We start from the raw sequence: 12,178 nt of genomic DNA, 5'->3' as shown, positions 1-12,178 counted from the left end.
GAAGGGTTGCCATTGACTGAAAAATGGTTACCTAAGTCTGCTACGAATCTCCCAATCTCCCAACTAGAAAGAGAACACTTAATGCTTTTAGGGAGAAATTGGACAACTTGGCGGCTACAGAAGTAAGTCATACACTGCATACGCGTTTCGTAAAATAGTTTCAGTTACTTTTAAATGAATATTTCTTATTTAAGTTACCCCAACTATGTTAAGGCCTCATTTGGTTAAGCGTATAGCTTATTTCAAGAGCTTCCTTTTAGCACTTTAACAAAAGCACTCTATGATAAGCTATTTGAGTTGTTTGGTACAACATTAAAAAAGCGCTTCCATATTTTCAAAAGCTATAATAAAACATTTGATAAAAATAAGCTAGCAGAGATTTTATCTAATTATTACATACTTTGTGTTATATTAATAAAAATGTCTACTGAATTTATGCCTCATAGCAATATAATTACGAAATTTTTGACAAATGATATGCCTTACTAAACTTCTAAGTTTATTTGGTCACTACAAAACCTAAAGAAATTTGAAAATATTTAATAATTATTTTGTGTCATCAAAAAATTGTTAATCCAAACAAGGCCACCAAATTATAATGAGATTTGAAATTTCCAATCCAATATTTTTGAAAAGTGTGACCATATCTGTGTAGTTGTTCAAATGATGATTGTCAATATGGTCATTGTTTGATTAACTGGAGAGACATTTTTTTTTTGTAGTTGATAGCTTAAATTGGAGAGACATGGGAATTAGTGAAACCCACCTCCACGTGTAAGCAGGGTGAAGTATATAGCTACGAGAATTGTTGCGTGAACATGCTTCCCGAAAACGTCAAAAGCAGAAGCCACATTTAAAAAGCTCTATTAAGGCTTTTTAAAAGCTACAACTTCCTTTTGCCAAACATGACTATCTTTATAAGTACTTTAAATTGATCCAAAAGCTGGCTTTTTGCCGATTTTAAGCTAAACCAAATGGGGCCTTAGTCCTACTCAATCTCGGTTCAAATGCAATCGAAATATTACGCCTTCTGTCAGAAGAAGATTATAATTAAATGAAATAGCAAGAATTCGAATGTATAAGAGTTATGGTACAATTGTTGAAGATGGACACGGTTATGAAAATGTTACTACAACAGAAAGAGATTGTCGGAATTATGTAGATCGACTTAAGTGAATAGCCATTGCTGAAGGTGATGTTGGTGCAATACAACATTACTTTTTGAATATGCAGACATAGAACAAAGACTTTTTCTATTGCATGAACTGGGCCGAACAAAGTCATTTGAAGAATATGTTTTGGAAAGAGGGGGGGAGTAGAAACTTGCCTTCAACCAAGAGTCCAACAATAATAAACTATAAAAAAGGTATGGTTTCTTCTTTTCTTATTCTTCTCTCTATAAAAACCCTATCACCTTTAATCGTGTTAAATTTCTGATCTCCAGTCTTCTTCTCTCTCTAGAAACGTTTCTCTCTCTAAAATCATAGTAAGTTCTCTGCCCTTACTTCTAATTTTATTACCTTTATAGTTGTTATTTTTAGTCTATTACAAATAATGCAAGTATAATACATTTTCACAGTAAACTAATGCAAGTATAATACATTTTCTGATATTAGTAATATTTTATTACTTCTTACTTTACTTTACTGGTTTGTAGTCTAATTTACTGTTTTTAATTCTTAGATTCGTTTACTGTTTTTTTACTTCCTTTTTATTATTATTAGTTTACTTACTGTTTTTACTTTCTTAGTTTCATTATAATGACTAATGGTATGTTTAATTCAACGTAGGTTAGTTCAACATGAAAACAAAAGAGGGGAACGATGATTTTACGTGGGAACATTGTATGATCATTGGGGTGGTGTTTATAGGATGAAACACCATTTGAGAAGAACTAGGAAGAATGTCGTTGCTTGTAGTAAAAACCTCATAGAGGTATATAAAAAATTTAAGAAGATGTTGATTGATATAACAACGGAAAAAGCAAAAAAAAGGATTAAAGAAGATGAAACGTTTGAGCTAGATATAGAGATTCCTGATTCTAAGGGAAAAAGGAAAACAACTATGGAAGATCACGAAGTTGTCAAGAAGCAAAACACTATTAATGAAATTTAGAAGAAGGGTGACAGAGATAAATGTTGTGCCAAAATATCTAGGTTCTTTTATGCTAATGCTTACTCTTTTAACCCTGTGAAAGACATGTATTTCAAAGAATTGATAGATAAGTTTAGTTGCTTTGGTCGTGGACTTAAGCCACCTTCATATCACGAGATACGAAATACTAATCTAAGTAAAGAAGTAGATACAGTAAGTGAGAATTTGCGATGTATAAGAAAGAACAGAAGAAGGTTGGATGCACTATAATGTCTGATGGGTGGACGAACGGGAAGAAAAGGTCCATCACTAACTTCTTAGTGAATAGTCCATTGGATTCTTTTTTCTTGAGATCAATTGACACATCTGATATATCCAGGAATGTTGAAAATCTATTCAAGTTGTTAGATTATGTTGTTGAAGAAGTGGGTAAAGAAAACGTTGTTCAAGTAGTAACTGATAGTGTTGCATTATATGTCAAAGTTGGAGATTTATTAATGAAGAAGAGGAAACATCTGTTTTGGCCACCTTGTGCGGCGCATCTTTTGGATCTATGCTTGGTGACATTGGGCAGTTGCCAATGCAATCATCTGCGGTTGCAAAAGTCAAAAGAATATCAGTCTATATTTACAAACATACTTGAGTTTGTAATCTAATGTGTGCGCATATGAAGGGAATAGAGCTTTTGAGGCCAGTAGTGATACGATTTTCTACATGTTTCCTTATACATTACAAAAAAATAGTTTATTGTCGATGCCTGTTCCCAACAGTTTATTGTGAAACGTCGGTTATAAAAGATATAGCCGACGGTTTCATTCGTTTTTGTCGGATGTAGTCATCTTTTGCCGACGGTTTCATATAAAACCGTCGGCATAAGCCACGCCCGGTGAATGTCTGGGATTTTCATTTTCTGACCGCATTGTCGACGATGTTAAGAATCCGTCGGTGGTGGTAACTAGCGACGATTTTCTCCTTTCCGTCGGTATGATATTGGCGCGGATTTATTTATTTTGGCGGAAAAAATTCGAGTTATGGGGGGGGGGGGGGGATTTTTTGCGAAAATATACTGCCGACGGAATATATTTCCAGCGTCGATGTTATTTGTATCCGTCGACCGTTTTGCTTTATTTCGTCGCTATAGTTTTGGAGCGAAATTTATTTGGCGGATATAATTTACGCGAAATTTTATATGGCCGACGGGTTTTATTATTTGGTTGCTAGACCCAAACAACCCTTACCTAGCTTTCTTTTTTCTCCCTCTCGGTTTTTAATCTTCTCTCTTTCTCCCTTGCGAAATTCTATATGTCAAGAGATCTCCAAGTGGAATTCGATTCATTTCAAAAAACCCTAGCTCAATAATTCACCAACAACAAACACAACCCGGTAAGTTCTCTCTCCCTCTCTCGGTAACTCTATCTCTCTATCTAACTCGATCTTTCTCTTTAACTCTTTTTTTTTCTCTCTCTCTCTCCAGAGATTTGTGTTTGAATAGTTAACTAGGATTTTCCTGTTTTCTAGGGTTTTCTAGTGGTTTGTTCATTTTGACAATTTTCTAGGGTTTTGTAGTGCTAGATGATTTAGGGTTTATAGCTTATCATTGTTATCCCCAATTTCTTCTCTTTATCATGGTATGGCCTTTTACTATCAATTATTTGATTTACTAAGTTGGGAATTTTTACATTCAGCTCAATTCAATTCATTATACTAGAATAGCTAATCTTGGTGATTTTGTTAGTTTGTTGATTTTGACAATTTTACATGTTTTCTAGTGGTATGTTAGTTTATCGATTTTTTTACATGTTTAATGGATGTACCCACGTTGCTAGATGATTTAGGTTTTATAACTTATGAAATTTTACATGTTTAATTGATGTATTCAATCATGTTAGATCCATTGAAGATTAAATGAATTATGGGGGGAAAGTTATAAGTTGCTTAATTTGTGAACCTGATTTTCAGGCGGTGGTGGTAGGTCTTTCGGAGGTTCTGTTTGCACGTTTACAAGCGGGAGGGTTCTGAAGGTTCATCACTCTAAACACAAACACTTCAAACAATTTCTCTTGTTTTTTGATAGCTTTTACAGTTTTGTCGATCGACCCATCCGACTACTATCAATTTTGCTGAAAAAACAATTTTGGAAGATTTGACACTTCAGATTTTTGGTGTATACGACACTAAATGTATCTAACTTAGGTGTAGGAAGTATAAATAACATTGTTAGATAACTTGTACATATATAATTTACACTTATAAGGTGTTATCAACCCCTCCACCATATTGACATGCTTTATGATTGAGAAATTGCTATGACATGTTTTATTATTAAATTCCATCATTAAATGTACCTTGCACATAACCAAATTAACAAGGTGTTCTATTTTTGAAGTTAGTATTCATGGACAAGTCTTGGTTGAAATCAAATAGAAGCACAAAGCAATATCAAGATGGTGTCATTGCTTTCTTGGATTATGCGTTTCGTCACGGATTAGTCACTGAAGAGAATGAAATAAAATGCCCGTGTGTGAAATGTTTAAATACCAAGTATGCCGATAGAGAAACAGGTGAGGGACATTTGGTTTGGAATGGGATGATGCGAAACTACATAACTTGGTTTTGTCACGGAGAAGATATACCTACAACTGGTCGTATGCACGCATCAGTTGGGGTTACAGATGAACAAGTCTTGGAAGATGACGATGATGATGAAGACCTAGAAGGCATGGTCCGGGACATTTGTGGAGTTTATGACATTGGTGGAGATACAGATGGTGTAATAGATGGGGTAGAAAACGATATTTCTTCAAGCGACAAGTTCGTTAGATTGTTAGAACAAACCAAGAAACAATTATACCCTGGTTGTGATAAGATGACTATGTTATCTTTTTTTCTAAAGCTTTGGAACTATAAATGCATCAGAGGGTGGAGTGACAAGTCATTCAAGTTATTGCTCCAGTTACTAAGAGATGCCCTACCTGATGCGACAAAAATATTCTTAAAGGAATTGTTGCTTCTCAATGGGTGACGATGGTTCAACTATGAAATGAGAATGATGATATTAGGGTAAAACAATTTTTTTCTTCACTTTATATTTGTTTCAAGCTTTACTATGTGCTCTTACGTTTTTTTTTTGTTAAATGTAGAAGTTAGCCGAACAAAATGCAAGAAATAGAGCTGCTCCGACACTTCATCACCGTCTTGGGTCGAAATCCCTAACACAAGTCTCTCATGAGGTACACCTTGTATTTTTCTGATTTATTATTGTTCTCACTCCTTAACTATTATGCTGCATGTTTTGATTTTTACAATTCCGACAAGAAAATAACAAGGAGCCTACTCAAATGGAGCTATTTAAAAAATCTTATACAAGTACAACCGAAGGAGTAGTAAACCCTCATGCTGTCGAGCGGATAGTAATAATTTACATCTCATAACAATATTATTTTTTGTTCGTAATGCTTATGTAGATAAATATAGACAATGATCAAGTTTATTCTATTTGACAGCAAGATATGGAGAAACTAAAGGAGATTATGAGCCAGAATGCTGATGGAGAACTAGAAGACTTGCCAGGTCCTAATGACATCTTTGCCCAGGTCATGGGACCAGAGCCAAGGGGTCGCATTCGACGTATGCCACATGTGAAGCCGAAAGACCTTTTTCCTCGGCAATCTTCAACAACTAATAAGAAAGTAGAGCAAGACCTTTCTGATATTAAGCAAACGAATGCTGAGTTACAAGAAAAGAATGTTGAGTTACAAAAGAAGAATATTGAGTTAGAAAGAAAGCTATCGAATGTCACATCAGAGGTATCTTCTTTGAAAGCACAAATTACAGAGTTCATGAATCTCATGCGATCACAGGGTGCTGGTTCGTCATCACAGGTAAATTTAACTCATTCTCTCACATATGTTAGCTTTGTATGTCGTCGTTTTAACTTATTTTGATGGTTTCTTTGTATTTTAGTTTGAACAGGGGCAGTAGGCAAAACTTCATCTCAAATTTAGCTTGGATTACTTTTGTTTAAGGTAAATACTTTATGTAGTTTTTTCTAGATCTCTTCCATCTAATCCGTTTATTAATATTTGAGTTGGTAATATAACAATGAACTATATATGCTTTTATACTTTGATTTCGTCTATAACAATTTAGTCGATAGAAGTCAGGTTATGCTTGTCGGTGAGGAAATTAAGTCCACAGTAGTGTAATCGTTTCCATGACTCTGGTGGAAGTAATTCCGTGTAGTTCATAGAAATGCTTAGAACCACACTTTTTGTCACAGTTTACTATTTGATTTTCATAACGCGATTTTTGTGACAGTTTATTATGTGATTTTCAATATATGTCGAAATAAAAGAACCGACCTATTTCCACACAAATGAAGGCTATCAAAACAACTAAAACCTCATGTTGACCCTAATATTAGGGTACTTGTGTCTCAGAGTTCAGGGGGGGACTTCTATAGTATTTCTATCATAATATTTATTCAAATGCAGAACTAGAGAGATGAACTAAACATGACACGAAATTTGAAGCAGGAATGAAATTAGAGATGGATAAGAAAGCCATAGTCTTTAGCTCTACTGAATAAATGTCTAGAAATTTCAAGCAGGAATGAATCTAGAGATGGATTAGTTAGTTTTTTGGTTTTATTGGATGGGTTTATGAGTTTTATGAAATGGGTATTTCTTTGTTTATTTATCTTGTCAAGAATGAGAAAGTTTGGGTATTCTGACATGAATACTTGGAATTTTGGTTTGTTGGATCTTTCCTAGCTTGGATCGTGCTTTGTTGTTCATCTGTCATGTTAATATTTCTTATTACCTAGTCAAATCTGACGGTTTTATGGGTTTATCCGTCTACAGTATGAAGTTTATCCGTTTGAATGCTATTTAATTGTTTTGAAATCTATTCACTCAACTAATATCACTAATATCCGTTATAATTCTCTACTAATTGCTCGATTGCTTCTTTGTGCAGGTATGTTGGTGTTTCAGAGAAGAAGAAATGACAAGATACTTGTTGATTCTTGATGTTAGACAATGTGTGTTTTGAAATCTTTTGCAATTTTAAATTTTCAAGCCTTTTCATGGTTTTCTTTTTGTTAGACAATATGTGTTATGAAAACAATGACTTGTTCTTAGATGTGTATTACAAATTCTGATAGTTATGCAGGTTATTGTTCATTATGTTGTTACATGCACTTTATGAATTAACGGGTTCAGCAACGGGTACAAAAAACATATTTTAAAAGAAAATTTGTTATATATTGCCGACGGAAATTAAACCGTCGACCAAACAAATAGTCGCCGACGGTATTTGTAAACCCAAGCCGTCGGCATAGGGCAATAAATTCGCGAGAAATGGGGTTCCCGGGAAATTAATTTTCAACTGTCGACGGAAATAGATTTAACAAAAACGTCGGCAAAATATCTACCGACGCGTTGTTTCCGTCGAAATGTTCGTCGCGGGGTTACTTCCCGACGCCTTTTCTGCCGACCGTTTCCCGCTCGTTGGCAAATACTTCTGCCGACGAGAATGTCAGCTTACCGACGGTTTCCTGGCGTCGGCAATATTCCTGATTTTTATAGTGATATTGAAACACATACATGAGCAAAATTTGGGATCGAGGGAAATGTTTGCTTCGTTAGAGTGGGAGAAAAAAATCTTTTCAAAAACTAGTGAAGGAATCGAAGTAAGCGATATCTTATTGGCAGATAAGTTTTTAGCCTGGAGTGGAGTTCTTAATCAAATGTACATCTCCATTGGTGAAAGTTTTACGTCTTAGTCATCAATTGGTTATATTTATGAAGTTATGGATAGAGCTAAGGAGAAAAATAGACAAAAATCTTGGCAAAGTAAAATCTAGATACTCGAATGTGTGGAAGATAATTGATGAGCGATGGATCTTCAACTCCACAGGCCATTACATGTTGCAGCTTATTTCCTACACCATAAATTCCATTACAGTGATGATTTTAATCCAGACCAAGAGATTAAACAGGGTTTATATGACACCATTGAAAGAATGTGTCCTAATTCAAGGGAAAGAAGACTTGTTGATCTAGAGATTGATAAATTCTCAATAGCAGAAGGATCATTTGGAAGAGATATGACAAAACTTTCAAGAGCCTCAAGGCAATCAGGTTTAAAAATTACAAACTTTTGCTATTTTTACTTAAGTAGTCAAGTGTATAATATTTTTACAACGTTTAAAGATTTCGTATATATATCTCTGTGGTGGGAAAGTTATAGAGGTCATTGCCCAGAACTGCAACGATTGCCAATTAGAATACTAAGCTTATCAGGTAATACAATGTTTGCAACAGCTAAGTAGCAAATAAGTTTTAAATTATCGCACTACAATCCAAATTAAATCTTTACTACTCACATATACGATTTTAGATACACACAAAGAAGAGAAACAAGTTGGGACAAAAACGCTTGAATGCTCTTGTATTTGTGAAGTACAATCTTTGACTCGAGGAACGACAAGTGAAAAGAGAACAAGGAACCGATCCTATTTCTTTATCAGACACGGAGTCCGATAATGAGTAGATAACTCGGAAAGAGGGCCCAACATTCCCAGAAAACACTTTTGTTGACACAGAAGGAGAAACTCTTCGAAGACGTCGATGTAAGTTAAAATACAATTATGATTGAAATTTGTTTCACACCTATAAATCAGCTTATCGAACACCTCTATTTTTTGTACATGACCAAGAAACTTAACAAAGTCAACGAAAAGAAAAGGCAAGGAGAAATAACTTATTGATGAAGACGAATCTTCAGTCCGATAATGATGCACCTAATGAAGCATCTAATGAAGACCTAAATTTGGATATTCTTGATCTTGATAATGACAATGAAGAATGAAGAATGGAGAATGGAGAAGAGGAACATCTTATATTTTAATATTTATAATGAAATTTATGATATACAATTCTTAGTTTTGAACTAGTAATATATTTAACGTCTATGTTAGCAAATACCTAGAGCTATTATATTCAATGAATCTTACTATTTTCAATTTACCAATACGACACGATACAATACAATTTAGTGAATTGAAAAACGATTTACGATTTGACAACATTGAATACCAGTGCATTCTATGATTAGTTCTTACTTAATGATGACAAAGGCTTCATCTTCTTTTTTAGGTGCCACTATGGTGCTTAAATCGGATTAATCATGATGAAAGCTGGTCAATCCACGAAAAGTCCGAACTTTAGTTACAGTTTCAAATATGAATTGTGTAATTTTACGGCACCCTTCCAAAGTGTTATTGCCAGCGAAGGTAAATTTTTGAGTAGTGTTTTATAGGCGCCCCCGTAAAGTTATGGGCGCTCAAGGGTTTTATGTTCAATACTTACTGTCTACAACCAACTCGTCCAAAACCCTAAAACATTTCTGCACTCTTTAGTCTCTCCATTATATAAAAACCTTATGCGGCTAAATTAGGGTTTCTCTTAAGCATTTCCTGTGAGCCTCTCCAAGAAACCTTTGCTTCCAACCAGAGATTTCTTCAGCCATGTCAGATGTTTTAGTTCTCCGCGGAACATTGAAAGGCCATGACGATATGGTCACTGCTATCGCTACTCCGATCGACAATTCCGACATGATTGTCTCATCTTCTCGTGACAAATCAATCCTCGTCTGGCATCTCACCAAAGAGGATCCCACCTACGGAGTTCCCCGCCGTCGTCTCACCGGACATTCTCACTTTGTCCAAGACGTCGTACTTTCATCCGACGGTCAGTTTGCTCTTTCCGGTGCTTGGGATGGTGAACTCCGTCTCTGGGATCTTAACACCGGAACCACCACTCGCCGTTTCGTCGGTCACACGAAAGATGTTCTTTCTGTTGCTTTCTCAATCGACAACCGTCAGATTGTTTCAGCTTCTCGTGATCGATCAATCAAGCTATGGAACACTCTTGGTGAATGTAAGTACACAATCCAAGATGCTGATTCTCACACTAACTGGGTAAGTTGTGTTAGGTTTAGCCCTAATACACTTCAACCAACAATTGTTTCTGGATCTTGGGATCGAACTGTGAAGGTTTGGAATCTGACAAACTGTAAGTTGAGGAGCACATTAGCTGGTCATGGTGGGTATGTGAACACAGTTGCTGTTTCACCAGATGGTTCACTATGTGCAAGTGGTGGGAAAGATGGGGTTATCTTACTTTGGGATTTGGCTGAGGGTAAGAAACTGTACTCACTTCCAGCTGGTCATATTATTCATGCTTTGTGTTTCAGTCCCAATAGGTACTGGCTCTGTGCTGCAACTCAAGGGGATATCCAGATTTGGGATCTTGAGAGTAAGAGTCTTGTTCAGGAGTTGAAACCCGAAGTAACCCAGGGAAAGAACAAGGTAATTGTTTTTTTTTTCCATACCTTATTATTATATGATGTTATCATTTGTGTTGTTTATACTTGTGTTTTGTTCATTTTGTTAGGGCTGATAGTGTAAAATTTATGTTTCATTTCTTAATTTCATTGTCATTTCGTAAATCGTTGTCATGAAGGCTCTGCGATTTATGCTATATAAGTTCATGATTATTGATTTTACTTGCTCGGTAATGCTGTTCATTTTGTTCCTAACTAGATTTGGGAGTTAAGTTTTGTTTTATGTCATTTTGATTCATCGCCAAAAGTATGCATGTTTCAACATTTTATATTTGTTATTAGAATTTTTTTTATTAATAATTTTGAAAACATAAGTTCGATATGTTTATTTGTGTTTCTTGTGATCCAAAATGGGGGGTTTTATCCTTACTAGATTAGGTTGCTTTTGTGATTCTAGATATGTTTCTTTTGGTTCTTTATTTGATTAAACAACGTCATGATGGTCATGTGGCAAGATGCACTAACTGCGGGGAGCTGTCACCGGAGAATGACTCATCTCTTATAAAGGGCTTCTTACGCAACTTTTTGTTCATCTTTCGTTCTCAATGCTAATAGGTTTTGGACCTTATTGAGATCTACTTGACGGTCACTTAAAAATAACCAGACTACGACATTTTGAACAATTAGGTTGTCTTGTTACTTGCATCGTTCTAATTACATGAATTAATATCATGGGTGCAAGGGTTCAAATATTTATTTATTTTAGTCAAAGAATCCCGTTAACGGGCTGCTTCAGCTTACATACAAGAGAAGAGTTCCGGAATTAGCACTACACGAGCCGCAAGCAGACGCATTACTCCTCATTCTAATATAACACCATTTAGTGCCTGGATGCGCTCTTCTTAGCCGGTAGAAATATAATACCAATTAATGCCTTGGATGGTATGGCTATATAGAATTGGTATATTATACCAATTGGTTTAACTGACCACATGATTTGACTCTCTTTTTTCATGGCTTACCTGCTTTTTTTTTTTTTGTTGAAATGGCTTACCTGCTTTAGTATTTTGTTTTATATTATACTATGGATTGTTTCTTGCCATACTTGCTTGTTATTGCTTTTTGATCTAAATCATTATATCGTTGATATTTGTCTCGAGTACTCAAGTGCTGTGCTAATGAAATTAATATCTCGGTCCAAGGATAAATTTGATAGTTCTATCCTTCCAAATCTTGTACACCTATCCTTCTACATGAATAGATAATCTAAATATCGAATTACAAACCTAATGTTTGTAAAATTAGGTCTGGTTATGTCAATTGATTTTTTGTAATGTTATCTATCATCTGCAGATGTTTTACTGCACAAGCTTGAACTGGAGTTCAGATGGAAGCACTCTGTTCACTGGGTTCACTGATGGAACCATCAGAGTTTATGCCGTAAGTCGTTAGAAGAGCTTCTCGATGCCTTGACGGGGACTGGTTGTGTTTGAAGCACAAGTTCATTTAGTTTATCATGTTTTTTTTTTCTTTTACTACCTGTGCGAACATGGGTTGGCAGGCTTATTTAGTTTTCTCATTTTTGTTTTTGAAAGTTTTGACCTTCATCAAATGGTGCATGGATTCATGAAAGATTATTAAGTCCTATGTTCGCTTTTGTGCTTGGATTCAGAGAATTTAATTTAATATGTTTTAGTTACCTAGTTGCTTTTCATGAATACTGTTCTTGAATTGT

At 35.2% G+C, this 12,178-nt stretch overlaps 1 protein-coding gene across 2 annotated transcripts; it reads left to right on the top strand.

Annotated features, from left to right (window-relative positions):
• The first annotated feature begins 9,472 nt into the window (after nucleotides 1-9,472).
• LOC147566313 (small ribosomal subunit protein RACK1-like) lies at nucleotides 9,473-12,142 on the top strand. Of its 2 annotated transcripts, none has more exons than XM_086652791.1 (2): nucleotides 9,473-10,468; nucleotides 11,797-12,142. In XM_086652791.1, the coding sequence occupies exons 1-2, from the start codon at nucleotides 9,626-9,628 to the stop codon at nucleotides 11,893-11,895; spliced, it is 942 nt and encodes a 313-aa protein (XP_086508917.1). In that variant the 5' UTR covers nucleotides 9,473-9,625; the 3' UTR covers nucleotides 11,896-12,142. The 2 variants fall into 2 exon arrangements, 1 of the variants encoding a protein (XP_086508917.1); XR_015230422.1 differs by having other exon boundaries at nucleotides 9,484-11,232; nucleotides 11,357-12,142.
• Nucleotides 12,143-12,178: the final 36 nt, after the last annotated feature.

Source organism: Eschscholzia californica, unplaced genomic scaffold (assembly GCF_041429995.1).
Source record: "Eschscholzia californica isolate CP2 unplaced genomic scaffold, dmEscCali1.0.p SCAF_1, whole genome shotgun sequence".
NCBI classification, from domain to species: domain Eukaryota; kingdom Viridiplantae; phylum Streptophyta; class Magnoliopsida; order Ranunculales; family Papaveraceae; genus Eschscholzia; species Eschscholzia californica.
Note: the sequence above shows the minus strand (reverse complement) of the source record. Positions and strands in the feature narration are given on the sequence as shown.

Excerpts from the sequence above, each read along its gene's own strand:
- LOC147566313 (XM_086652791.1), top strand. The coding sequence starts at position 9,626 with ATGTCAGATGTTTTAGTTCTCCGCGGAACATTGAAAGGCCATGACGAT. Across the intron at positions 10,469-11,796 it reads TAACCCAGGGAAAGAACAAG|ATGTTTTACTGCACAAGCTT; the intron begins GTAATTGTTTTT and ends TATCATCTGCAG.